Source organism: Fonsecaea erecta (genome assembly GCF_001651985.1).
Source record: "Fonsecaea erecta strain CBS 125763 chromosome Unknown Scaff10, whole genome shotgun sequence".
Lineage (NCBI taxonomy): Eukaryota > Fungi > Ascomycota > Eurotiomycetes > Chaetothyriales > Herpotrichiellaceae > Fonsecaea > Fonsecaea erecta.
The window spans coordinates 297,281-324,713 of record NW_017387253.1 but is presented as its reverse complement, the minus strand read 5'-3'; the positions used below and the strand labels follow the sequence as shown (position 1 = coordinate 324,713).

The window sequence follows — 27,433 nt, the reverse complement described above, 5'->3', positions numbered from 1 at the left end:
CTATCAAGCTGGCCTGGTGATAAAACCTGGCGCCTTCCGATGCTGATGTCATCTACCGCGGCTATTCGGCCGCTTCCATCTTCTGTCCACCAAGAAGGATCGCAATTTGGGGACACACATGTGTCTGGCGGTGTGCTGGTACAGGGGAATGTGGTAGGCGGTCTCACCATCAGTACGTAGAGAAACGTCAGATTGCTGGGTTAGAGATACTGATGCTGATCAAGATGCCACCGCATCGGCCCGTGCGAATTATGTGGGCCACTATGCTCACAGCTCCCTCCACCCGGTGAAGACGTTCGTGGAACGACCCAAACTCCGCGAGCAGATCCGACAACAATTGGCAAGAGACGGCAACGAAACAGTGCAGGACTACAAGAGTAGGATACTGGCAATATGGGGCCTGGGGGGGATGGGAAAGACACAACTGGTGCTAGACTATCTCCAGCGTTACCGGTCCGACTACAATGCCACGTTCTGGATCGAAGCCGGCCAGAAAAGCACGATCGAGCGAGACTTCGTCAATATCCATCGATTGCTCTTCGATGTCCCTCTGTCGGCTCGGGAAAGTGGACAAGATCGTCTCGCCGAGGCTGTACAACGAGTGAAGAGCTGGTTCAGTCACAGACACGAGCGATGGTTATTTGTGTTCGATGGTGTGGATTCCGTCGACGATCCGGACGACCGGGAGTATGTGGACCTACTGGAGTTTATACCAGGGTCGTCGACTGTCGATATTATTATTATCAGCCGCAGTAAGACTGTGGAAGACCGCGCTACTTTAGGAGGCGTGAAGGTGGGCGAGATGGACCACGAACAAGCCGTTGAATTATTCTACAAGACCTCACAACTTACCGCACCCTTGAAAGAGACGAGTGGGAAAGTGAAAGAAATTGTGGAGGAGTTAGGATGTCTCGCGCTGGCTGTCAGCTTGGCAGGGACGTATGTCCGGGAGACTCCGCGACTACGATCAAATGTGGGCGCGTATCTGGTGGAATACCGACAACGACGAAGGGAACTACTACAGCGCAAGCCAACCAAGCTGGTGCACCAGTACAGCGAGAGTGTCCTAACAACATGGGAAACATCCTTTCGGGCTGTGCAGGAGCAATACTCGGCGGCAGCCCACCTCCTCACGATGCTGGCGTTCTTAAGCAATGACGATATATATCTGGATTTGTTTGGGCTAGAACCTCACGATCCCGGACACCAAGATCCGCACGCCAGGATATGGAGAAATCTCTTCTTCCCCAAGATGCAGCTGGACCTCTACGTTGTCGAGGAGAGCTTCCGGATTCTCGACCGATACTCTCTCGTGCACTGGCAGGAAGATCAAGAAAGCTACAGTATGCACCGGCTCGTGCATGCGTGGGGCTACGATCGGCTCAGCCCGGTGGAGCAGGAAAATCTCAGTGTAGGCAGCGTGGATTTTATAGAGGAGGCCATATCCCGATGCGGTGCAACTCCTCAGAATAGACTGAGATTAGCACCGCACATCATGACTTGCTTTGGGGTGGTGAGTTCAGTCACCACGGAGAGGGCTTATTGGGAAGAGATCGTCAGCGCGGTGCAAAGAATGGGCTCATTTATAAACGAACTCGGCCGGTGGTCAGATGTGCGATTGATTGAGTTATTCGTGCTCGAAACCCTTAAAGGTCTTTACGGTAAGGAGCATCCATCAACGATCTCGGCGATGAATAACCTCGCGTCTACACTCGGAGAGCAGGGCCAGCTGGAGGTAGCGGCGCAGATACAGAAGGAAGTGGTAGAGAAGATGAGGCGTATCCTGGGAGAAGAACATCCAGATACGATCTCGGCGATAGGAAATCTCGCGTCTACGCTCGGAGAGCAGGGTCAGCTCGAGGCGGCGGCGCAGATGAAGAAGGAAGTGGTAGAGAAGAGGAGGCGTATCCTGGGAGAAGAACATCCATCGACGATCTCGGCGATGAATAACCTCGCGTCCACGCTAGGAGATCAAGGCCGGCTAGAAGAAGCTGCTCTAATCCTAACACAGACAGTCACTCTCATGAAGAAATCCTTGGGCGAAGGGCATCATTGGACTGTTATTGCTAAAAGCAACTTAGCTAGGGTTTTACACAGTCAAGGTGAGTTGGATTAATAGACCAGCCGAACAGAGACGTCGTGATGGCTCTTGGTGCATCTAAGGTAACCTGTGTAAGTGGCTTAATCCTCGGGCTGTATGATGCCATTGCTATACATTGCTTTAAAGGGCCTCCCTGCCTAGGAGAAGATAATATGCCTCCACAACATTTGATGTAGTATAACTCGGCTCGCGTCACGGTACAGTAGCATAGTGTCTCTCGCTAACTGTCCTTTCTTTACCACAACTGACTACTGTACGTCTGTGTGTTGTCCAAGGAATTTTGCAACTTTCTCTGCATCTCACCTACTCCTTTGTATCTCGGCGTTTGGTGTTGTAACGGCCAATGTAACGGCCACAGCGTGACAGGTGGATCACGTGACAGGTGGAGGCTTGGCAGAGGGAAGCTTGGCGGACGTGCGCGCCACACAGATAAGCGCCAGCACGCTCCCTTCTTTCTCTCTTTCCTTTTTCTCTTCAGATTAGTCTCTCGTACATTAGGAATACACATCTTTGAAGCTTTCTCCATCTTCCATGTGCCTTACCGTCACAGGTGTCATAGTTCAGGATAGCGGCGTCTCAGTCACAGTTGAACGCCGCCGCAAGCGCAGCTGCATTCATACCCATTTTGCATTGTGTCTTAAGAGGTATTTAGTAGCAACTTTCATCTACTACCCCCTGCAGGACAATTTCTGGGACAATCTACGCTTGTACGTCTCTATAATAGCGGCGTGGCATTTCGAGCGTCAGATGAGGCCATGACACCGTTGGTGGTGGTAAGAAAATGATGGTCTGACAACTAGTTCTTTGTTCCGGAAAATAGTAGCTCCGGTACGGAGTCAGTGTGGCACAGTGTGGCACGTGGCGCTATATTTGGGGCGCGAAAATAGATGTGTCAGGACAACCACGGTATGGTGAGGTTTGTAATGTGTTGTACGGCTGGTGGTAACAACTAGAGATTATTGGTACAGTAGATGTTACTGACAGAGCTTAGCCGGATCTGGAAACGTGTGGATTCCGGCTTGCTCCACTCCAGAGCAAGAATCTTTAAAGATTATTCGCAAGGAGGAAACCGGTTTTGCAAGTCTCTGTACATGCCTCATTCCATGTTCCATGTCCCATAATACAGTCTGTCGTCTATCAATAATTTGCTTTCCACCCATCCCATCCCCACTGTCTGTCGTCCTTACCTCGCTACCTGTCCCCTTTCTCCACCCCGACAATAACCGCCTCACCGGATATGGAATTTGTTCCGTTCCAGGGTTCTTGAGCATTTTCCTTTTTAGTTTCCCAGCCCTCTTTTTCTTTTTTTTTGGTGGTCCGTGTCAGGTTCAAGGGGTACAAGGGTTCACAGTTTCAAAGAGGGAGAACCAGAGAGCCTCCCTCCTTCCTCTACACCGAAGCCCGGTAGCAGTGAGTGATTCTCTCGTCCCCTTCCTCCTCCTCACCGCTCTCTTGGTCCGGTTGTAAACCCGCCCTCGCCCACGCCTACCCACTTCCGGCGTCCTCTCTACCGTATGTGTGTGGGTAGGTGGTCCCATGAACCAATATTGTTATTTAATGTGGCGGGCACCTGCCTGATTTGCCTCGCCACGCACGGGGGTATTGATTTCTTTCTTTCTCCTCCTCCCCCCGGCCCGCGCGCGTTCGTCATTCTGCATTAGTTCTGATACACAGAAGCCTATCACAGAACGTGGCAAGGGTGTCGGGACTCGCCGAAAGTCGTACTTGATAGGTCCAGCGTCCCAGGTCCGCTGACGACCTGCATACCGGTACCCTCACTTCATGGAGACCTGCGGTGGACGGAGCCAAATCGAGTCGTGGTCCAACATTCCCAGTTCTGTAACTCGGCCCTTACATAGCGAGACTCGGGGGATTTCACAACGGACCCGGGGGTAGGGTGTACACACACGAATGGAATTCCATTTTCAGTTCAAGTAATTGAATTGAACAGTCAATGCTCACGGTGGCCAATCGTTCAAGGCAAGGAAGAAGGTAGCGGAGACTATATCCATTCGTATGTACCGTGTCTGCTCAAGATTCTGGATCCTTGTCGTGAGGTACACCAAACCACACATTGTCGGTATCTGAGTTTCAAGTCTCTCCTGTCCCATGATCCATGATGTTGCGGATCGCCCTACCCCGTAGTCGTAACTCGTGTATTCCATGCATGCCGTTTTGTCTTCTGGTATATGTCCACTTTTCATTTCACATCAGAGATGGGTATCAATAAGTCCTATGTAGCTCACGTAACCTCATGGACCCCGGTTTCAACCACCATCCTCCACTAGGAGGGTCCTGAAACAAGTCAAAGAACCAAGAAAAAAAAGCAAAGACAAGGTGACATTCGAGCCGCAAGGGATATCTACATCACCTCCGAAAAGTAGCGTTTGCTCGTGTGTCGTCCAGGGGATCGTGGATCAGGGGGTAATGGTCCGCTGTGATGCACTACATGTGGGCGGAACACCGCGTCCACGGGTGGCATCCAGTCGTCCAAACCTAATGGGAAGTACTCGTAGAGTTGATCCGCACTCTCGCCCTCCGGATGGAATGGGAGGCCTGACTTGGTCGCCAGAAGTTCTGGTCTATGAGCCCCTGTCGGCATCGACCCTTGTCCATTCATGGTAACTATCGAGCTGGGAACACTAGTCATGGAGACTTGGTGAGAATGTAGTCGGGGTCGATGACCTCCCTGGTTGGCAAGCTGCCCAGGTGACATACCCGGATTGCTCGTATACGTCCCCGAGGGGCCTTTGTTCACCAGAGAAGGGGAAGGGTTTGACGTCGGAGGCCGGGATGAATGTCGTGATCCCTGTTGTTGGGGATGGGGGCTACCTCCCTCATCATCACTGCCAAAGTGCAGGCTCATCGGGCGGCTCCCTGGCGCCATTTCTTGAGGGAACGTGAACGGGAATGTACCCGGCGTTGCCAGCTCCGTCGTGCCTTCCGGAAACGCTGGGACAGGAGGATTGATGGCCGTTGAGTAGGGAGTGGCGATAGAATCCTGGATACCTTGTGACACCCAGGTGGCGCCATCGACGTCTGTAGGCTTCATGTCAATGCTGTCGTAACCGGCCACCGGTGGTGACTCTTCGACAGGTGTCTTGATTTTGGGGGCCGATGTGACTTGGGGAACTGAGGTTTGACTGTTCGAAACTCGTGATACCGCTGGCAGATGTTTCCGAGCTGTTGAACTGCTGCTGAGAGGCAAGTCTTTCCGTGCTGCGAAGTTGCGAGGACTCCGGCCTCGGACAATGACGGCTCCTGAGTGAGCTTCGGCAATGGAGATCTTGCCGCCTGTCGATAGGGATGCCATGATCTTCAGGTGGAGTGTGAAATGTTGTTGCAGCTCTTTCCGTCGACCATTGTTGGCAGTGGCTATCCGGAACTGCAGCCTTTTCCACTGGATGGGGAATGTCGTAAAGTCTGTGTCCAGGTCTTGTCCCGTCATCTTGTCCAAGGGAATGGTCGGAGGCTCTTTCTCTATCTTGTCCTCTGGCTTCGGGGCCTCTCCCGATGCCGGCGTCTTCCACGGCACTGATATGATCTTGACCGAATTGCCCTCGACCGATTCCGTGGCTGACACAGCCAGTTCCAGCTCATAAATGGGGATTCTCGACCCGTCATCGGTGAAGACATATCTCAGGTTGCGGGGAAGGGTCACCGAGCCGGTGATCTGGAACAGATTGCGCCGGTAGCAGGTCAGTTCTGGGGGAGGGGGGGGCGTGTCTGCCGTCGCAGGCCATTGCGACTCGGCCAGGAAGAACATGCCGTGCAGCTGGGCATTGATGTTGACCGAGGATCGCCGGAACGAGTCGTCCAGGAGTGTGAAATTGTACTGCGGCATGGAGAAGCTGAGATATTTGCTGTCGCGATCGATCGAGGGACTTCCAGGCAGGCCTTCGGTGGGCACTCGCTCGAATTGGGACATGGTGCTTTCGGCGAAAGGGTCTTCGAAGTTGGAAGAGTATCGCTTCAGCATCGCAGGGTGCTGCAGGTTACTCGAGGGTGCGAAACTGAGCTCGTCGCCACTAGAACAACGTTAGATTTACCGCCCTGGGTGCCGTTGGAGTTGGGTCGAGCAACATTACCTCATGTAGGGTTCCGAGTCGAAGTTGGAGTATTGGTCTTGCAAGTCCATCACCGACGGGACACTCATATAGTCGAGATTCTGCATATTACCGTTGCCAAAGGGCATTGGACTGTGCAGGTAGGGCATTGCGAGGGAATCATAGCCATCCATGGTGGCGGCCATGCGGGTGTGTGCGAGTGTGTGTGCGTGTCAGTCTGCGTGCGCGAGGGCAGATGCTGGGTGCGGCGTGGTGGAGAGGTCAAGATCAGCGACCGAGAGCTGCGCACACGCGGGCCACGGAGCTTTGGAAGGTAGAAATCGTTATTGAAAAGAGAGGAAAATTCTCGTCGGCATTCTCGAGAGCAGCGTAATGCTCACGAAACCGCCACCGCCGAAGAGGACAGAAGATTGGGTTATCGATGAGCCGCCCCGGATGAGGGTTGTGGTTTGTTAATCAGCGAATGAGTCTGTCTAAGCAGCGGGCGCTTTTGCTCTCAGGTGCGAGGTGCTCTCGACGAGTCGTTCAGCCTTCACTCCAACTTTGAAGGGGGGAGGCGGGAAGCAGGGAGTAGCAGACAGGAAGCGGGCACTGTAGCTGGGGGGGTGGGTGTTCCCTGGCTGCGCAGCGGATGGGTAGGTCTGCAAGTCAATTCCGCAGCTTGGCAGTGACGACGAACGACTCGAGGATTATGAGATTGAGGCAAATCTCAGCGGTAAATGAGCTCAGGGAATTGGTAAAGTCGATTTCAGAGGGAGGAAAAAGGCTCGTCGGAAGGTCCAAAATACGAACTGAGATGGGCGGATGTTGAAGTTGATTTGACTGCGGTGGCCTGCTGCAGGCATTTAGTCTTCAGCGAAGAAGCCATTCATTTGTTTGCTCTGGGAGGGATTCGAGTGAGATAGATAGAGACTCCCCCCCCTGGCTTGCCCCAAGAGCCAGTGGCCCAGTGGCCCAGTGTCCACCCGGACCAGGCACTTTGCGCCGGTGGCTGGGATCGGGAGAAGGCAAACCTTGAGTCTTCTAGAAGGAAATGGGGGCAAGCCAGACGGGGAGGGAAAGGCACTTGGGAGAGAACAGGCTTAGTTGGGTGGGCCATCCTGGGCAATCTCATGCATTTGCTCCGTCATTCAACCGGCCCTCTTACCTGGAAAATGCATCTTCGGTGGGGGGTCCAGCTCGTTCTCCCCTGGGTACCCTAGCCACCTAAACACCTGGGAACCTAGGTAGCTCGCTGGTCAAACTGGCCGCTCGCTCCCTCCGAAACCACTCGAGTCAGCCTTTCTCTTTCACTCTTTTTGACTGTCCGGCTGCCAGAAGGCAAAGCCCTCGTAAAAAGAAGTCTGTTCGTGTCCGTGGCCCACCTCTTGAAACAACCTTTCTGACCATCCCAAGCGATTGAATCACTCTGCGTCAGCCCCTCATGCATCGAAGCAGCCGTGGAAAACACTTGGAAGCGGCCTTCTCACACTTAGCATTCGGATTAGCCACATCCTCTCTAGTTGCCCCCAAATCATGTGCAGTGAGTGCAGCGCCCCCCCCATCGTACGATGGTCCAGTCAGATAACCGGGCTGCTCTCTGGCGGACGCACCTCTTTGCTCACCTCTTGATCTCTAGCCACTCGCAGCATTTCCTCGCCTCTTGCTCTTCGGACTAGTCTGATTCCTCCCGTGTCTCAATCGCTGATCATCGCTGCGCCCGAGAGGCCCGAGAAGCCTGACATGCATGAGAACGGTCTGCTCATTGCCTTCTGGCGCATGCGCTTGCCCGTTGGGGCAAGGCCACACACTGCGACGGTGAGGGCCTTGATGGTGCATCATGCCCTAATCATGCAGAGCCACGGCACTACGGCTGATCTTAGACTGCTGACCATGGTGACCACTGCCTTCAAGAAGCAACTCTGTGCGACCGAGAGCCCATGTTGCTCTGCCCTGCCGAGCAGCCTCGCATCACCTGCGTGAAGGTGTCCCTTGCCGGCGGCGAGCTGACGCTGGGGGACGCCATCCATTCAGGCACCGAAACGCACTTCCGGTGTCAGATCAGATACAGAGGCCGGACGCAACTGGCTCGGAGATATAAGAGAAAGCAAGGCACACACACCACTCACAAAGGTCCCATGACGTTCTCGCTCTAAACGACCACCTGCTTTAGTGGACCGTGTGAGACAACGAGCAAAGTCTTGGACACTAACAAGTCCGAAATTCCGCAGGCACAGAGAGTACCTGTCAGGGATTGACTTCGTCTAACAACCGCCGTGTCCCAGGCTTCCTTTTTCAGAAACTCACTCTATCTTCCTAATACGATCTGCTCCGTGCTCGCCGTAATGCTCCAGGGCAGCTAGCGCCTCCGATCATTTCGCACTAATTTGCCCCAGTCCAGTGCGAATCATCTAATGTCCGCTTTGGTCCAATGAGCGTCCACTGATCTTCTGCCAAATCGCGGTAGAGATTATGCGAGCCTCCAGTTGCCAGCCTCGGCGTCCGCTCCCACGACAGTCATCAGCAGATAGACAGCTCTGTCGTATAGTTGTGGATAGATAGTGGCCCTGTTCCGGCTGTTGAGAGGTTGTTGCTGCTCGTACCTGGCGGGGGAGTAAAGTGAGGATCGCCCTGGAGTGGGTCGGCGCTTGACTTCATTTTCTCTTGTCGCCGACATGTGTCTGCTGCGATATTGTCAAAAGGTCCGTTCAATAACTCGATGAAGGATCTGGGACCGGAAAGGCTTACATCGAATGGTCGAGGCGTCTTCGTGGCGCCGGTGAGACGAGACATCGGCAATTGCCTTTGATTTTGGCGCCAAGCGCAATCAATGGCGGACGTGCCAGGTTAGGCGACCTGAGTATCGCTTCCGATTGTGCACGCAGGGGGGGACCCCTAATGCTACAGTCAAACGTGTCGGGGGGGTTCCAATCCGTCCTGCCATTCATGTTGCGGACATCATTGTCCAGTGGACCGGATCGCTCGAGATCTCTTCAAAACTATTGCTGATGGTAAAGCCCAAAGCCTTCAGGCCATTCATTGAAGCATCTTCGCGGATCTGGAGAAAGAAAAGACAGAGATCAGCCGTTCACGTTCCCAGGGATGATGGAGGTTCCGCAACTTACATAATCTAGCAGGAGAGTCCGCAAGCCTTGTTTCTTGACCTGACGTATCCCCAGAAGGACTAGGCCTTGGAACAGCGAGACTCGATCGCTGTGCATGGTCGAAATGACGGGGGACGACAGGCACGCCGTTCCAACTTGTTTGTACAGCGACGGGATATGGCGGGCAATCTTGGACTCGGCTCGGCACATCAGGATGCTTCCCAGAATAGACTGGTCAGAAGCCCTTTTGGCTCGAATGATCCCACAGCCTTCCTTATTCCCCAGGGCCATCTGGTAGACGCCTCGAACATCTGTCCGGGCACATCTTGTGAGATGGTCCATCATCACCTCGGTGTATTCGGCTCCGTGGACCAGATCGTATTTGACCTCTGGATTTGTCAATGCCTGAGCTAGTCCGTCAGGCGCTGTCCAAGTTGACAGATCACGAATCATCATTGTTGCGACAGGTGTTGAAAGCGAAACATTCCACCCGAGTTTGGCAAACCATTGGCGCAGGCGCTTGTATTCCAGCGGATCCAGTTTAGGGATCCCCAGATACACATGTGGAAACCTGACCCCAAGCTGGAATTTGGTGATGCCTTTCTTCTGAAGTAATGCTCGCACAGCACGGTCATGGAGAGAGTGGCCGATGGATAGACGGCGGCGCGCAGGGTCCACAATGATCGCGCCGATATACCCGACGCCACTGTTCTTGAAATAATATGTGGTGCAGAAACCAAACAACTCTTTGGTGCTGCTGTTTCTGACCACGAAATGCGCCTCCTCCACATCGGGATCGCGAAGGAGAAACGTGCTGGTTACGGCTTTTTTCAGCGCAACAGCGTGGACCGAAGGTTCATTTTGGGCTTGGATGATGAGCGCGTCTAGTGCCGCCGAGTCCCGATCCTCGCTGAAGCTTTCCACGAGCCACTGCTGTCTGGTGTGACTGGTCTGAGGCTTCTGGCTATACGAGCCCGGCAACACTCCCGACGGAGTGAGCTCACCGTAAAGCACCTGGACCAACGCCTGCATAGCAGTCTCGGTGAAATCATAGGTACACACGTACGTTCCGATCGATGTGTCCGATGCAAAGTCGAATGGGGAACTGACGGCGACCACAACACAGGGCTTTTCTCGTGGGCTGCCATCCGCACCGACCGCCAACTTGCACAACATTGAGATGTGTTTGGCAAATGCATTTTGATACATATTTCGACCCGCATCGGCCGTGACGACCACGACGCCCCGAGCTCGGTTCAGGAGATTTTCGTGCAGAGGTCTCACTCCATTTGCAGTATATGAAGTGTGGGAGATTTTGCCGTTGCGATACCGGGCGAGCGTCCGACCAAGTTCTCGGAAGACTTGCTCTCCACTCATGATCGACGTATTCGTATCGATGCTGGGACTTCGCCCTAGATGGGGAACTGTCGACGCCTCGCTTTGTAAGAGATGGAATAAAGCGGAGGCGGGTAGTGGCTTGACCAAGGGCGTAAGAAGGAGAAGCTCTTCATCGGGGTTAATGACTCTCGACAACGGCAGATAATGTTTCTGGTCTCGAACCACGGTAATTGATTTGTTATAAGCTGTGGTTGAGAGGCTTGTGTGAAGCGGTTGCAATCGTGCGAGATTCTCGATCCCGGCTGGCGCAAATGCCTTTTCCCAGGACGTATATTTTCTCTTCATGTTGAGGATTCTCTGTACCGACTCTTGCACTCGGTACCTTTCAATCATGCCATTATCCAATCCAGCGGTCAGACCGTTAATGGCGTCTTCTTGGACTGACAGAGTGCGGCACGTCAGGATCAGGTCACAGCCGGCCTTGAAGGCCATGACTGTCCCACCACTGATGCCGATGTTGCGGCTCAGGGCCTCCATCTCCAGGCACTCAGACACGACGACGCCCTCAAAGCGCATTTCGTGGCGCAACAGATCTCGGACGATCTGCTCCGACAGACAGGCGTGCATGACATTGACTTGAGAGGACGCCATGGCAACGCCACCGACCATCATCGAATCAACGCCATGGGCAATCGCCGCACGGAAGGGGACCAAAGCACTCTGGCTCAGGTTCTCCAACGAGTCTGTGATCGTGGGCACGTCATCCGGGACACCGAAGAACTCCAGATTACCATAGGAAGGGAAATGTTTGCCGCAGGTCGCGACTCCACCTTCTTGGTAACCTTTGATGCATTCAACGCCAAATGCTGAGACTTCATGAGGGTCATCGCCTACGGACCGAACGCCGAGAGGCTGATTTCTGGCGTTGGTCAGGACATCCAGCACCGGCCCTAGGATCCAATTAATGCCACACGAATTTAACTCTTGAGCGGTCGCTCGGGCGATATCCTTTGCCAATTTCTTCGAGCCGGAAGCAGCCAGGCCCATCGCACTGGGAAATTGACGAATATAAACCTCATCGTACAGGCTGTTGACGCCGCCATTTTCCTGATCGAGAGCGATCAAGAGGGGAACCGGATGACCGGCCTGACGCGCAAGAGTCTGAAGATCAAGCACGAGTCGGGTCGCCTGTTCAGCAGCTGTTCACAGTAACAGTGTCAGTCACCAAAAAAGGGAAGTGAGGAGGCAGCACACAAGGACAGGAGAGGAGACGGCACATTTGAGGTTTTGGGCCTTGAGCAATATGGAGCCTACGTGATATTTCTCAATCAAGACCTTGACCTGATCAGTGACGGAGGTGCCATCAAAGCCCATCATGAACAGCTGGCCGAGCTGTCTGCCAGATATATAGTTAGTTCTGCCGGCGTCGCAAGGGCGGAGGATGACGGCATGGACATACCTCGATTCGTCCCACCGGCCGGGCAGATCCCCATTGGTAGTGGCCACAGCCATGATGAGAAGAAGGAATTAGTTCCCCACATGCACCGCGATTGGATGGACGGACAGGTGAGCAGGCTGGGCAGTTCGGACAAGAGAGGAAATGGAGCAGGAGGAGAGAGTTCGGGGAGGTCGGCTCAGGAGTCGGTGGTGCAGGCGCCGAGCACTCTCAGAGGGGTTTGACAGAGGCAAAGACACGAACTTCGGACCAGTGGAAAGCCGGGGAAGGCCAGGTGCGCGTGGCATCAGACAAACCGTGGGTGAAGAACTGGGAAACGTGGGAACGGGCAGAGAAGGTGATGTTGCATTTTGAGATGGGAAGTGTCGCAACGTCGCGTCAATGTAATGGTAGTGGTGGTTGGTAGATGAGAGGGATGTGGACGGCGGATGGCACCTCAGCAAAAGGGACGGTTACACTGGTCCGTGTCACGTGGACGGATGCGAGAGGGAAATGTTACAAACAGGTGTGAATGTTTGCCCTGTTTGCGACCTTTTCCCTTCGAATCTTCCCGCCTGCGCTGCCTGCGCTCTTTTCCACACTCCTTCAACCCTCCCGGCGTCACAGCGGTGGATTGGTTGCGACGGCACCCAACGGCTGTCCTATCTCGCTGACTTCATCGGCTGCTTGCCTGTCCCGCTGATAACATGCCCAATCCTCTTTGCTCCAGCATTCCGGTGGGTGCTTCATTGGTTGGATGACAATATTGCAACTGTTGCACCACCACCACCGTTACCTGCTCCTCCGCTGCCTCCTCTCGCAAAAATCTCTTCTCTGTGCCACCAGGGCCCTAAGTCTCCGTGGGCGCTCTGCACTCTGGCCCCTACCTATGTAATCCCTCTCATGATGGCCTGGCTAAAGGTTGAGCTGCCGGCTACGTCAACGGTCTGTCGCTGGTCTCTTTTATTCCCAGCTCCCCCCGCCTCCGCGACTATTGTGGCCTTACCTGTAGACCCTTCCCATTATCTCACAGACTGTTGAAGAGAGCCTATTTATCAAAATGAAGGTCATCGTCCGCGACGACAAAGACAGTGCCTCGAAGTACGCCGCCCGACATATCATCAACCGTATCAATGCCTTCGCCCCGACCCCCCAAAAGCCCTTTGTCCTCGGACTACCTACTGGCAGCAGCCCCGAGATCATCTACAAATATTTGGTTGAGGCGCACAAGGCCGGTGAGGTGTCGTTCGCCAATGTCGTGACCTTCAACATGGACGAATACGTGGGCCTGCCCGAAGACCACCCCGAATCCTACCACAGTTTCATGTACAAGCACTTTTTCGCCCACGTTGACATCAGCCCTGAGAATGTCAATATCCTCAACGGCAATGCCCCCGACCTCAAAGCCGAATGTGCGGCCTATGAGGAGAAGATTGCCCGCGCCGGTGGCATTGACCTCTTTCTGGGCGGCATCGGACCAGATGGGCACATTGCATTCAACGAGCCAGGTTCTTCACTGCGGTCAAGGACCAGAGTTAAGACTTTGGCAGAGGATACAATTCGGGCTAATTCGCGGTTCTTTGGTGGCGATCTCAGTCAGGTCCCCAGACAAGCATTGACCGTGGGTGTGGGCACCGTCATGGATGCGCGGGAGGTGCTGGTCATCGTCCTAGGCTCCAACAAAGCGGTCGCTCTGGCAAAAACGATCGAAGGGGGCGTCAGTCAGATGTGGACTTGCAGTGCTCTACAGATGCACGAGAATGCCATGATTGTCTGCGATGATGCCGCCACAGACGAAATGCAGGTGAAGACTGTCAAGGTAAGCATGCGATGCAGACAACGAAGGGCAGAACGTGCCGGCTAACCTTCTCTGCGACAGTACTTCAAGAGCATCGAACAAGTCTCTGTCGAACAGGAGACTGCCAAAGCCACTCCTCAACGGTCGCAGGTTAGGCTGGACAACTGGCGGGCGGGCTTGAAGGACCTGAGAATCGACACGGAGAAGAAAGAGCTGGTGGATCAAGACGATGGAGAACTGACACCGGACAGCATGTCGTCGAGGCTGGTGGACTCGGCCATCGCCATGAATGATAAGAAGATGGGGGATTTCATGTTTGACCGCATGGGCTCGCGCGTGTCGACCTTTGCAGCATGAAATGGCACGGAGCGCGTGGGACTCCCTCTTGCGCTCGAGATCAGTGGGATTTGCAAATGTTTAAGGACCGCTGCTTGTCCGGGCGATAAGAGTGATGGCTACGGTGACAGCTGAACGCATGACAGGGAATGGATGGTTATTCCCACCCTTGCTCTCGGGATCATGATATGGCTATCATCTGATATCCGAGTTACAGTGTTTGTAGTCGGCGAAGGCGTCTTTGGAGTTGGAGTTTTGGCATGAATTCGACAAAGAAGATTCAGGCAGGTGGGCAAAAGTCCCTTCTAGCACAATCTCGGACGACTGGCGCCGAATGACATGGATATATTTGCGAACCAAGGATCAAGATTCAAGTGCATTCATGATAGATGCTTTGTTCCACTACATTGAAGAGGAGCTCGCATGTAGGTAGATGTGTCATTATAGTTTGGCAAAGACCGTCGGGACACTGCCTCCCATTTCGACCAGCGTGCTCTTATTCCGCACCCAGGCCTCCAGACCTCTGCGCCCATTCTCGACCCCGACGCCGCTCTGCTTCCAGCCTCCAACGGCCATCTCGGCGGGCGACTCGCCCCAGGTATTCACCCACGTGATGCCGGCCTGCAGCTGCTTGATCACGGTGTGGCACTGGTTGATGTCCCTCCCGAACACGCCTGCCGCCAGACCGAGCTCGGTGTCGTTGGCCCGAGCGACGGCCTCGTCGAGCGAGTCGTAGGGCAGGATGGCCATGACCGGGCCGAAGATCTCTTCCTTGACGATCCTCATGTCGTCGGTGCAGTCGGTGAAGACGGTGGGTTGCACCCAGAACCCGCTCCGCAGGTGCGCCGGGAGGTGTGCAGGTTGGTCGAGGCCGCCGTGAAGCAGCTTCGCCTTGTCCCCCTCGATGCCGTACTTGATGTAACTGGTCACCTTGTCGTAATGGGCCTTGCTGACCAGCGGGCCGAAGTTGGTGTTCATGTCCATCAGCTCTCCCGGGCGGACATATTTCAGCTTCTGCAGCAACACTCGTTCAAACTCGGGCTTCAAGTGCCTGGGTACGAAAACTCGCGTCCCGTTTGTGCAGACTTGGCCGGTGCTGAAGAAGTTGGCCATGATGGCTCCATCCACGGCCTGTTCAACATCGACATCCGGCAGCACGATCACGGGGCTTTTCCCTCCCAGTTCCATGGTCACGTACTTCATCTCGCCGGCGGCGGAACCTGCAACCTTGCGCCCCGTTGAGACCTGCCCGGTGAAGCTAACTTTGGCGACGACCGGATGTTTCGTCAAGTAAGCACCCACTTCGCCCGCTCCATAGACGACGTTGAACACGCCGTCAGGAACACCGGCTTCTTTGTAGACCTCGGCGAGGAACTGGCCATGAAGCGGCGTCACCTCTGAGGGCTTGTACACCATTGTGTTCCCAGCAGCAAGACATGGTGCCGACTTCCACAGCGCAATCTGGATGGGGTAGTTCCAGGCACCGATGCCGACACAGACGCCGAGCGGCTCTTTTGAGGTATAGACCCAAGCAGAATCTCTTAGACGGAACGATTCACCATTCAAGCCGCCTGACGCGACCAGGTTGGCGAAGTACTCGAGGACGTCTGCGCCGGTGACGATGTCCACAGTGGACGTCTCTGAGAAGGGTTTGCCCGTATCTATGGTTTCGATCTTGGCCAGCTCATCGTTACGAGACCGAAGTATTGAGACGGCCTTGTGAAGGATTCTGGCTCGCTCGACGGGCGGCGTGCTGGACCATGAAGGGAAGGCTGTTCTTGCCGACGAGATGGCCGAGTCAATGGAGGATTGGGAGGACGTGTGGATTGTGCAGACATTTTTGCCGGTCGACGGATCGATGGAATGGAAGGTATTGGGGGAAGGTGAGGAAGGTTGAGGCTTTCCGGCGTAGAAAGTGTAGCGCTCTGGGAGCTTCATTCTGCGTGAGGGAGGGAGACAGGGAGGAGGTGAGTCGAGGTTTCAGTTGGTGAGGGTATGCGATGGGATGTGTAGGTGTTTGTGTGTAGAGGTCGAGGGTTTGTCTGTGTCCTGTGCCTCAGCGCAGTCACAGTCGGTGTCTCATTGCCTTTGTGTTTTTTTCCCTCTTGCGTAATGTCTTCTCCGCATGGCCCTGCGAGGTACAGCCGATGCTACTGCGAGGCGGGGCAACAAGTCGCCTTCCAAGGTGGCCATTGGCTTTAGTGGACATTCTGGGAGGCCCGTCTTCTCCGGCATCTCCAGCTGCTCCGGCCGCCTGGGCTGCAGCTTTGGCGCCCATGTTTCTCAGCATCGCCTAACCACAGGCAGTTAGGCACCCCTAGTGGCCAGCTTCTAGGTGGCTGTTCGGTGGCTTCGGGTTGCCCACCGCTTCCAATGTTCCTCCACAAACCTCGTCGCGTCGTGATTCTTTTCCCCTTGTAGGCATCGATTTTCATCATCAACCCTCCTCACACCATCTCAGGACGATAGCAAAAAGGTTATCGTTTTATCAGCCAGGCTCGTGCTCATAGCCTGTCACTTATCAGCTTCTTTGCCTCTTCAGGCAACACCAGCCGTGCTTGACTTCATTCTCTTGCCTCCACCCAGCTTTTTCACTCGTTTTCTTTTCACCGCCACCAGCCGACAGGGACCGCATATCCCATTTTTCCTTTTCCCCCGAGTCCACAGGACAAGGGTCCATTGCTAACCGAGTCCAGAAAATATGGAATGAGACTGGTCCACATGCCGTGCAACTTCTCCTGCGTAAAGTTGCATGATAGCCCCGTCGCCTGACTGGATAACCGGGGCACCTATACAGAGTCGGAAATCTCTATGCTTATAAGGACCGTTTTCGCAGGTCATCCATCACGGAGAATGATACGATATCCAGGACTAACCAGTGCTTCTTACGCAATAGATTATGTGGGTCACGCTCGTCCCCCAGGAACTTTTTTTCAGTTGTCTATAATTCTGGTCGGACTGCCTTGGAAAGCCCGGATATCTATTTCTTCGTTGTCGAACATCAGCACCGTCATCCAGTCACTTATCCCAGAGGCTCACGATGACAACCAATCATTTGGATGTGTCCGAAGTTGATAGCTATGACTATCTGATTGTGGGTGGTGGTACAGCAGTAAGTGCTCACGTATCAAAGGGAATGAACATGGTGCTGAGTGGTCTAGGGTTGTGTGATTGCATCCCGCCTGGCTGAATATCTTCCCCGGAAGAAGATTCTGTTGATAGAGGCCGGTCCCAGTGACTTTATGGATGATCGAGTCCTGGATCTCAAGCAATGGCTCAGCCTCCTCGGTGGAGAACTTGACTATGACTATGGCACGACCGAGCAACCGATGGGTACGTTGGCGATTCCGTCTTCTCTCACGACTTGACGAGACCAGGACTAACGGCGCTGTTCTTCTCGCAGGGAATTCTCACATCAGGCATTCTCGCGCCAAAGTCTTGGGCGGCTGCTCCAGTCACAACACGCTCATCTCTTTCCGGCCGTTTGAGTATGACTGCAAGATCTGGGAGTCCATGGGCGCCAAAGGCTGGACCTTTCCCATGTTCATGCGAGTGCTAAACAAACTCCGAAACACTGTTCAACCTGTTCACTCTCGTCATCGAAATCAGTTGTGCAAAGATTGGGTCCAATCGTGCAGCACCGCTATGAACATCCCCATTGTCCACGATTTCAATGCCCACATCGCAGCCACGGGCGGCTTAAGGGAGTGTGTGGGTTTTTTCTCCGTCAGTTACAACCCTGATGACGGCCGGAGATCAAGCGCCAGTGTGGCCTACATACATCCAATCCTTCGCGGCGAAGAAGACAGGCCAAACCTTAAGATCCTGACCAATGCCTGGGTCTCGAGGATCAATGTTCGCGGTGACACAGTAACGGGCGTCAATATCACCCTCCAGTCAGGCCAGAAGTTGACTCTCACCGCACGCACTGAGACTATCCTCTGCGCCGGCGCCGTCGACACACCGCGCCTCATGCTCCTCTCCGGCCTGGGCCCGGCTCAACAACTGTCCTCCCTCTCCATCCCCGTGGTGAAGGACATTCCGGGTGTCGGTGAAAACCTCCTCGATCACCCAGAAACCATTATCATCTGGGAGCTCAACCGACCGGTCCCACCTAACCAGACGACCATGGACTCCGACGCCGGTATCTTTCTCCGCCGCGAAGCTCCCGACGCGGCAGGGGCGAAATCCACGCCAACAAACCCGGCCGCCATCCCGGACGGGAAGATCGCGGACGTGATGATGCACTGCTACCAGATCCCCTTCTGCCTAAACACGACAAGGTTGGGATACGACACTCCGATCGATGCCTTCTGCATGACCCCGAATATTCCTCGGCCGCGATCCCGCGGCAAGCTCTATCTCACTTCGGCCGACCCCAACGTCAAGCCGGCGCTGGACTTCCGCTACTTCACCGATCCGGAGGGCTACGACGCGGCCACCTTCGTCTTTGGGCTCCGGGCCGCGCGCCGCATTGCCGAGCAGGCTCCGTTCAAGGACTGGATCAAGCGCGAGGTGGCCCCCGGCCCGCACATCCAGTCGGACGAGGCCCTGTCCGAGTACGCCCGCAAGGTCGCCCACACCGTCTACCACCCGGCGGGCACCACCAAGATGGGAGACGTGCACACGGACGAGCTGGCCGTGGTCGACGAGAACCTGAGGGTGAGGGGCCTCAAGGGCCTGAGGATCGCCGACGCTGGTGTGTTCCCGGCCATGACCACCATCAACCCCATGTTGACGGTGCTGGGAGTCGGCGAGCGGTGTGCCGAGCTGGTCGCCGCCGAGGCGGGCTGGCAGCTGCCCGAGGTGGAGATGAGCGGGCAAGGATGGGCGAACGACAGAGGCCTCCGACACAGGCTATAGGTCAAGGAAAAGGAGAGAGGGTGGAGGAGGTCGGTGGTCACGGACGGACAGGAGCACCGTCGCTGGGACCCAGGGGGGAAATATACACAAGACTACATGATCCGTCACAAAAATCAACATGTCCACCCACGACGAGTGATTCGTTTGAGGAAATCGTCATGTATTCGTATCTACCTGTACCCACGCAGACATACAACCCCGTATGTAAGCTGCGTCGAGATCGCACTCAAAAAGCAAAACATCACATATCAAGCTCGGTGTGCTGTGCTCTACCCTTCCGCTCTGCGCTGCGCCGCGCTGCTCTCACTTGCCCCCGTCCCGCTTACCATGGAGAAACTCCCAATCGTGTTGGACATCGTAAAGCCGCTGGAATCAGACCAGCCCCCTGGAGCAATGAGCGCGTCTCAGATATGGAGTCAAATCAGTCAGTCGCCCACACTGACGCCAGCCTTGTCTGCATCCTTGGGCTCTGTCTCCTGTGGCTTCGTGCCTTTTGTGGCCTCGCTCTCCGCCTTGTCGGTACTCGAGACTTCAACCGCTTTGCTCGGGGTTGTTTCGACGGCATCTTCCCCATCGTCGTCCTCTTCTGGGATACTCAGCTTCTTCTCCAGCGCGCGAATCTCCTCAGGGGACGCTTCTCCAATGTCACTCCCACGATGCTGCTTACGTGGCGCAGCCTGCGAAGGGAGACTCGTCGAAGAACTGGCACTGACTTCATCCTTGGGCACGGCAATCGAAGATTGTGATGCAGTCGATGTCTCTTCCGGATCTGCCACAATCCTATCGCTCTCTTCTATCGGTGTAACATCACTCAACCTCGACTTGGATTTGGCGACGCTGCTCGTCCGACGCATTTCGAGAATTTGTTCTTCTTTTGAAGGTGATGTATCCTCTGCCGCGCCTGCGGCCAGTTTGTCTTCCGACTCAGCAATTTTTTCGACGGATGTTCTGACGGCGCCTTCGGATGCAAGTTGGGCTGGCGTTCTGGCTGCCGTGACCTCCGCCGCCGTGTCGGCCGACTCGACCGCTGCCTCGGTGCCCACCCTGTCAGCGGCGGCAGTGGGCACTTGATCCGTCGTGCTCGGTCCCCTGGCCGGCACTGCTGCGGCTTTGGGCGGCTGGGCAGCAGCGCCTTTCTTTTGTGTTGCTTTGGCTGCGGCTTCTGCCCCCAACTGACGGATGGCTAGGTTCATGGGGTTTTCGGCCGATTTGTGTGCCTTTGCATCTCCAGCTGCGGAATGCTTCTCCTTCTCTTTCTCCGACGGTTCCGCAATCGATATGTGGCGAGTCTCAGACGAAGCGCGCGAAGGAGGGCCTGATCTCGAGGGGGTTGAAGAGGTGCTCGTCACTGGAACTTGTGGAGCCAAGGTCGTGGATGCAGTCAGGCTGCCAAAATCTTGATTGGCAGCGATTTGCTCTTTGAGCTCTCCGTACTCATTCCATTCTTCGATCTGCTCGAGATCCTGCAGACTGGTTAGCAAAGAGCGGTGCTGAGACACGGTAGGGCACAACATACGCCAATTATCTCTCCATATTTGACCAAGCCTGGCAGCTTTCTTCCCTTGGATCTTCTGCCCCATAGCATACGCGCTTTTTCATCTGTTGCACAGTCCAGTGCCCGGAACGGGATCCTGTTGGCTTTGAGGATGGTCTCTAGCCTTGAAGTCGCGGTAATGATATGAGATGATCCGGCTGTCAGTGAGGTGTAGAGGTAGAGGGTCGGGTCGGTCGAGTAGGACGTAGCCGCCATGGTGGGCGACAGTCGGCGGATTGGGAGGAATGTATCGGAAGGAGGGGCAGGAGAGTCGCAGGGAGGCTTTCACTCTGCCTGAAATAGCGGAGATCTGAGATGCAGTGAGCAGTAGTGAGCGAATTATGTAGCGGTCTTGTGATAAGATGAAAGAGCTGACAGTGACACGAGGCGAGCAGACGTGAAGTGGCTGGTAAATAGGGAGAATCAAGGCATCGAGAGGCGACTGTGCAGAGAGTGCCAAGGTGTAGAAAGATCTGGCCGACGATATGGAGAATGGCGCGACATCTACTGGCAGATCATTGTCTATCAAGCAGCGTCGTCGGCCATGCGCAGACGGGAAGTGGGAAGCAGGTCGCGGATGATGTCATGAGTGCCAAGACTTCAAATGACGAATATCAGGTTGATTTTCTGTCGAGATCTTGCTCACGTATCTTCTCGAACGCTCCGTCTCGGTCAGGGTCGCAGCCTTGGTTCTGCGTTATCGAATAACCCTTCTGGATCATACTTGTGCTTCAGGCCCATCACAAAAGTATACCCGTTGCCGAACAACTGGCGAGGATCCGTGTCTCGAGTTTGTGTCAGCGACGCATACGTAACCCCTTGGCATCTCCCGTGCCCTGCATTGCATCAAACAACTTTCGATATCGCTGGGTGGAAGCTTTGATATTGTCTGGATTGGTGGCGATGCCGATGAGCTCCATCACGCATTGAGTTAAGCGGGCTCCGAAGCTAGATCCCGGGTCAGGCGCTGCGGAAGTGTCTTACATTTCATGAATCACCAGCACATTGGCCGGGTCCACGGGCTGTTTCGACAGAAACTCTCCCACGACATCGGCTGCACGCTCTGTTATCCTTGCAAAGCTTACCGCGTTGCATGCTTCATGCCCATATCCTCTGTCTGGAGTCCACAACACGATGACTTTGATCAACTCCGGCGGCGTCGTCTCTCTGACCGATGACGTATCAGCCCCGATGCGTGGCCGCACTGCTTTTCCAGGAAGAGATCGGTCTTTCCAAGAGCAGAGAGCGACGATGACGAAGACGACAATGCGACTAACTGCAACTCGATGGAGATACTTCTCTACCATACGCGTCTAGTTGCTGATGGGCGAAGAGAAGTTTTGTTATTATGAGATACTGCCCGATTCTTCGAAGGCTCTTGAAGATCGAGCAAAATACAAGAGCCTAACCTAATCCGATGGAGCTATACAGTATCTGAAGCGTCTTACTTATCCTCCAGATAGGCGGATCACACCTATCGCGGCTTCGATTTGCTCGAGCGCAGCCTCCAAGATTCTCAATCCCTCACCCCAACTGTTCCAGGGCAATGATAGTGAAAGGAGCGATCCTCCTGAGGTAAGGCCTCTCGGCCGAAATCCTCGATGATGATCCGAGGCGCGTCGTCTTCGCCGAGCTCAATATCAGCAATCGCATTGTGCCTTCTGTTCTTCAACAACTTCGAGACATAGCACAAGATGTCTGTGATGAATCTTGTCCGATACACACATACCATACATGGGGCGGCGTATGCTTTCCATGGAGTCTCGTGCCCACTGCGCACGCATATTTCCTCTCAGCCTTGATTGCGTCCCCTGGGCTCCTGACATCCCACCCAGGGCATAGTTTGACTAATATACCAACTGAACTGTTCGCAGTGGTGATAGTCAACTAATATCCATTGTGGCTGGATGGAATTGGCTAGGCAGAGTTAAGCTTAGTTAAGACTCTGGATGACGTCCCATTGGTCAGGATTTGCCGAGGTAATTAGCTTTCCTTTTTCTTCTTCGGACGACAATCCTAAACAGCCCTTCTGCTTCTATCTTCCTGCGTCTCCAGCGTCAGGCTGAGAAGAAGCCAGCCCGAGTTCAGTGAAAAAAGGTTACAATGAATGTGTCAGGAAGGGCGAAGGCAAGTTTCAGAAACGACTGTACCTGGCCATTGTAACAGCCTGGAACGTCCTCAGGTAAAATTACGTCAGGCTTCTTCCATTGAATTGTGTTGTTGTTGTCTCATTCCATCCTGTTGGGCATCGCTGGGCGAATTCTGGTGGTTAGCACACTGAGCAGTGTGTCGTTCTGTCCAATGCCGATCTTTTCTACATTCATGGCGACAAGAAAAATGGCACGTGATGAATCCAATTTCGTCATCCGTTATTCCTGCCAAGCAAGTCGCTTGGGCGGCCAGGCACCGACAGCCAAAAAGACTTGATTTTCACTTGGTCAGAGGATTCTGAAACAACCGTTGAAGATCATCAACGGTCTGCTACTTAGCGAGTCCTTACAAGGCTGGCCGATTGCAGAAAGAATGACGTCAAATCTTGCCTCTCATCATCGACGGTGACATGCCGGGTCGATCATCCGGCAATTGCTAAAAAGGTGATGCGACACTACAGTCAAAACCCAGAATCTGTTTGTCTCTTTGAATCAGAACCCCTCCCTGTCTGTGTGCTCAAGCCCGCCCCTAAAATATGTCTAGACTCATGAGTACACTTACAAACTTCGGCGACAAAATCTCTCAACACAAGCACGACCTGAGTCGCAGTGAAAAGCACCGCCGAGGAGGACCCGAAAATGACGTTGCGCAGATCATCGAACAGGAAGTGCAATGGTCCAGCGACGAGGAGGACGAGGACGAGGAAAAGGGGGAAGGCGAAGGGCATGGCCAGGCAATGAAAAGCCCGGATGACTTCTTGGACAACGATGACCCTCCCGAAGCAAAGAGATGCTATGGCAATTTGCCCCTGGTGCAATCTCAAGATGAGGTCGACGTTGACGTCTGGTCGGCAAAATGGACTTCGCTCGTGGACGTGAACGCCAGCTTTATCGGCAAGGAAATCACCTTTCGCGCCCGGATCCACACCGTCCGACATATCAGCGCAAAGCTTGCTTTCGTGATATTTCGCTCCGAAATCACCACGATACAAGGCGTACTCAGGGCCGAAGACGGCGGTATCTCTGAGAACATGGTTCGGTGGGTGGAACACGTGCGACCAGGTTCCATCGTGGTCGTCCGGGCGAAAGTCAAAGAGCCCGAACAGACGGTCAAGAGCACCAGCGTGTCGCACGTGGAATTGGAGATTGAAACGATGCATCTGCTCTCGGCAAGAACGGCTCCAGTGCCGTTCAGTGTATACGACGCCGACGCGGCGACTGACGGTCAGGCTATATCCGATAGAGTCAGGCTGGCGAACCGCTTACTCGACCTCCGAACACCATCCGTACAGGCAGTTTTCCGTGTGCAGTCTGCCGTGTGCAGGACTTTCCGCCGTTATCTCGAGGACCGTGGCTTTCTGGAGATCCATACACCCAAACTCCAAGGAGGCGCAACTGAGGGTGGAGCGGACGTCTTCAAACTCGACTACTTTGGCCGTCCGGCTTTTCTGGCTCAAAGCCCACAGCTCGCCAAACAAATGTGCATCTCAGCAGATTTCCCTCGTGTCTTTGAGATTGGCCCCGTATTCCGTGCTGGTATGTAACCACCCTGTTCTCTTTAGCCGACAACAGACGGCTGACATTGCTGTACAGAAAATTCGAACACTCCTCGCCACATGACAGAGTTCACGGGTCTGGACCTGGAAATGGCCATAGACAGACATTATCATGAAGCCATGTGGCTGATTGACGCGATACTCAAGGAGATCTTCAAAACCCTTTATGACCGCAATAGGAATGACATTGATACCGTCAAACATCGCTTCCCGCACGATGACCTGGTCTGGCTCGACGAGACGCCGAGGGTCACATTTGCAGAAGGCGTCAAATTGCTCAATGAGTCGGGCTGGACCAATGACGATGGAAGTCAACAATCTGAGCACGAAGACTTACCAACACGAGCCGAGCGAAGACTGGGGGAGCTCATCAAGGAGAAATTTCACACCGATTACTACATTCTCGATAAATTTCCGGCAGCCGCCCGTCCATTCTACACGATGCCAGATCCCCACGACGATGTGTTCACAAATTCTTTCGATTTTATGGTTCGCGGGCAAGAAATTCTTTCTGGTGGACAAAGAATTCACGAACATACACTCCTGAAAAAGCGCATGAAAGCTCAAGGCATGGATCCGGACGACCTGAAGGAGTATGTGCAAGCTTTCGAGTGGGTAGCTCCGCCGCATGCTGGCGCCGGTATTGGTCTTGAACGACTTGTCGCTCTTATCTTGGACCTGGGCAACTTGCGCTTCGCATCCCTGTTTCCGCGCGATCCGAAGAGCTTCCCTGCGAAAAAGGAACCAAACCTGCGGCATCCCGAAGACAGCACTCTGCAACGTCCCAAGGGATATCTCCAGCCCCTCGAGAACCTGGTGGCCAACTATGGCGACGCCACGAACACTTCCTGGATGGACGAGAGGTTCCAGATTTGGCGGGATGACAAGACGGGCGCAGCAATCGCCTACGTCCCCTTGCGTGGCCGAGCAATCATTGCCGGGAATCCGCTCTGCGAAACAAAACAACTTGAAGATGTGGTGACAGCGTTTCTGAAGTGGCTTCGACGAGAAACTCATCTCAAACCTCTCTTCATCCTAGTCGACAAGGACGTCGAAGAGGTTCTGGGCGACAAGCTGGGGTGGAAGAGCTTCACCAACGTGGCCGAGCAGCGGGTCAATCTTGCTAACAACGAGCATTTGACCATCGGCGGCGACGTGGATCGAAAGATCAGGCACGCCTCGAGGGAAGGTGTAAAGGTGACTGAATACGGCAGCGACGTGCCGGAAGACGTACGTCACCAGATCGAACAGCGCGTCAAGGAGTGGCAAGACAGCCGAGAGGGCGCACAGGTCCACCTGAGTGTGATTACGCCGTTCAAGGACGCGTCGCACCGCCAGTATTTCATCGCCACGGACGACCAGGGTAAAATTCACAGCTTGGTGGTGCTTGCGCAACTCGCACCTCGATGGGGCGTCCAGGTGAAGTGGGCCTTGGACTTCCCTGGTGCGACCAACGGGGCCATCGAGCTGACGGTGCAGGCCGCGCTCAAGGCCGCGGCGAAGGCGGGCTACAAGACGTGCACATTCGGTGCGGGTGCGACGGCCAAACTGAGCAGTGAACACAACGTCGGCGGCGCAAAAGCAGTCACGCTCGATTCTCTCTACCAAACCCTCGCCGCCAAGTTCAACCTGGACAAGAAGACTGGCTTCCGGAACAAATTCAATACGCTTGACGACCCGCTCTTCCTGTGTTACCCACCCCGAGGCTTGGGCCGAAGGGTGCCCGGGCCATCATCGACTTCTTCCAAGGGGAAGAATAGAGGCTTCCGGCAAGAGGAGGAGGAGGAGGGAGGAGGAGGAGGAGGAGGAGGAGGAGGAGGAGAGTGCAAGATATTTCTCGTGATGGACAGTCGGGTTTATGCGGAGATGTAGTCTTTTTCAAGCTTCTGACCTGAATACCCTGGATGTCGTGGCTGAATTTACCCACCGTTGCAGTCAATAATAATGAAGAGTATTAAGGTATGTAATGATCCCAGTGGAATGTGAGAGACTCCTGCAGCACTCAAGCACATGTTTTCAGGCCCAGGCTATATACAGTAGTCGGATTCAAAGACTCCGACCACCTGAGTCCTGGCAACCACCATCCCCAATGTATTGATTTCTCACTCAATTCGTATGGTAAATAATTATACTATAGCTCATTTAGTAGCCCATATGTACTACGTAAACGTCAGGTTCAAAGGCTCAAAATCGCGTACACCAGCCCAGATCTTGGCCTGAATAACAGCGTTGACCCACTCGTCCATACTCTTCACGGCATTTTTGATCTTTTTTCTATCGGTACCAGCACAGGCTTTTTATAATGGCGTTAGCAAATCGATCGAGTATCTCATGAGACTCTCGTATAGTGTGTCGAAGCTCTGGATCGATCGCGTCAACGAGGCATTTGAGCTCAAACCCGAGGGTGTCGATAGGGTTCCAATCTGGCGAAAATGGTGGCCGTTTCCATTACACTTATTCCATGGTCATTAAGCCACTCCGTGACATTTTTGTTACTGTGAATAGGTGCATTATCTTGTCTGAATATCCTGCCCGGCTCCGAGATTAACGAGATGCTATCGGCGAAGACCTGGAGATCGTGTTGGGTGGCCACAGTCTCTTGGAGACGAGGAAAGATGAGGAATAGAAGATCTCCGGCGCACAACTGGCACTCTATTTATTCTGTATGAATTAAAGCTGCTCAATATTGATCTAATCTATCACTGCTGCCTGTCGTGTTGCCTGTTCTCTATCAAACCCAGTGATTGCCCTCCGCTTGAGTGAAGACACACTAGTACAGAGTTATGGCTGTACTAGCTGCTACTACCGCATTTGTAGCCCATCATAGTAGCATGTGCGAGCCCGTGACTTTGGACGAGCTTGTGCAATACCCTCTCTCTGAAGTTGACTTGCGGATTCTCGACGGAGAGATAGATGATGGGCCCTGGAGAGGCGGATGGCGCCACGTTCCGCGGAGACCGGTCAGTACCTTGCTTACAGCTTGCCCATATCCTGTGCCTATCTTGGTCCGCCCGGTCGCTGTCTAAGCCGCCTTCGATCCCGTCGCCGGAGTCTTGAACCATGCCAATTACCCCCAAGAGGGAGGCTAGAGGAATGTCCGTGGTCGATCTGGCGTTCACGACGCAGTTATGTCAGTCAAGTCGAATTGGACGACGGAGTGGGCTTTTGGGTG

The 27,433-nt window shown here is 54.2% G+C and overlaps 8 protein-coding genes across 8 annotated transcripts; 4 read left to right on the top strand and 4 right to left on the bottom strand.

Moving 5' to 3' along the window:
* Positions 1–45: 45 nt before the first annotated feature.
* On the top strand, positions 46–2,116 carry AYL99_09837 (hypothetical protein; the record flags this gene model as incomplete). The annotated part of the gene is made up of 2 exons (XM_018841343.1): positions 46–172; positions 225–2,116. 2 exons carry the CDS (start codon positions 46–48, stop codon positions 2,114–2,116), a joined length of 2,019 nt encoding a protein of 672 aa, XP_018689052.1.
* Positions 2,117–4,463: 2,347 nt separating this feature from the next.
* AYL99_09836 (hypothetical protein) lies at positions 4,464–6,341 on the bottom strand (the record flags this gene model as incomplete). The annotated part of the gene is made up of 2 exons (XM_018841342.1): positions 4,464–6,129; positions 6,190–6,341. 2 exons carry the CDS (start codon positions 6,339–6,341, stop codon positions 4,464–4,466), a joined length of 1,818 nt encoding a protein of 605 aa, XP_018689051.1.
* Positions 6,342–9,091: 2,750 nt separating this feature from the next.
* AYL99_09835 (hypothetical protein) lies at positions 9,092–12,101 on the bottom strand (the record flags this gene model as incomplete). Its single annotated transcript, XM_018841341.1, has 4 exons — positions 9,092–9,205; positions 9,273–11,788; positions 11,867–11,985; positions 12,049–12,101. 4 exons carry the CDS (start codon positions 12,099–12,101, stop codon positions 9,092–9,094), a joined length of 2,802 nt encoding a protein of 933 aa, XP_018689050.1.
* A 983-nt stretch (positions 12,102–13,084) lies between these two features.
* Positions 13,085–14,179, top strand: AYL99_09834 (glucosamine-6-phosphate deaminase; the record flags this gene model as incomplete). The annotated part of the gene is made up of 2 exons (XM_018841340.1): positions 13,085–13,843; positions 13,904–14,179. The coding sequence occupies 2 exons, from the start codon at positions 13,085–13,087 to the stop codon at positions 14,177–14,179; spliced, it is 1,035 nt and encodes a 344-aa protein (XP_018689049.1).
* Positions 14,180–14,599: 420 nt separating this feature from the next.
* On the bottom strand, positions 14,600–16,096 carry AYL99_09833 (hypothetical protein; the record flags this gene model as incomplete). Its single annotated transcript, XM_018841339.1, has 1 exon — positions 14,600–16,096. One exon carries the CDS (start codon positions 16,094–16,096, stop codon positions 14,600–14,602), a length of 1,497 nt encoding a protein of 498 aa, XP_018689048.1.
* A 1,102-nt stretch (positions 16,097–17,198) lies between these two features.
* AYL99_09832 (hypothetical protein) lies at positions 17,199–19,021 on the top strand (the record flags this gene model as incomplete). The annotated part of the gene is made up of 3 exons (XM_018841338.1): positions 17,199–17,270; positions 17,320–17,491; positions 17,562–19,021. The coding sequence occupies 3 exons, from the start codon at positions 17,199–17,201 to the stop codon at positions 19,019–19,021; spliced, it is 1,704 nt and encodes a 567-aa protein (XP_018689047.1).
* A 425-nt stretch (positions 19,022–19,446) lies between these two features.
* AYL99_09831 (hypothetical protein) lies at positions 19,447–20,771 on the bottom strand (the record flags this gene model as incomplete). Its single annotated transcript, XM_018841337.1, has 2 exons — positions 19,447–20,484; positions 20,538–20,771. 2 exons carry the CDS (start codon positions 20,769–20,771, stop codon positions 19,447–19,449), a joined length of 1,272 nt encoding a protein of 423 aa, XP_018689046.1.
* A 2,470-nt stretch (positions 20,772–23,241) lies between these two features.
* Positions 23,242–26,133, top strand: AYL99_09830 (aspartate-tRNA(Asn) ligase; the record flags this gene model as incomplete). The annotated part of the gene is made up of 2 exons (XM_018841336.1): positions 23,242–24,241; positions 24,299–26,133. The coding sequence occupies 2 exons, from the start codon at positions 23,242–23,244 to the stop codon at positions 26,131–26,133; spliced, it is 2,835 nt and encodes a 944-aa protein (XP_018689045.1).
* Between the last annotated feature and the right edge of the window lie 1,300 nt (positions 26,134–27,433).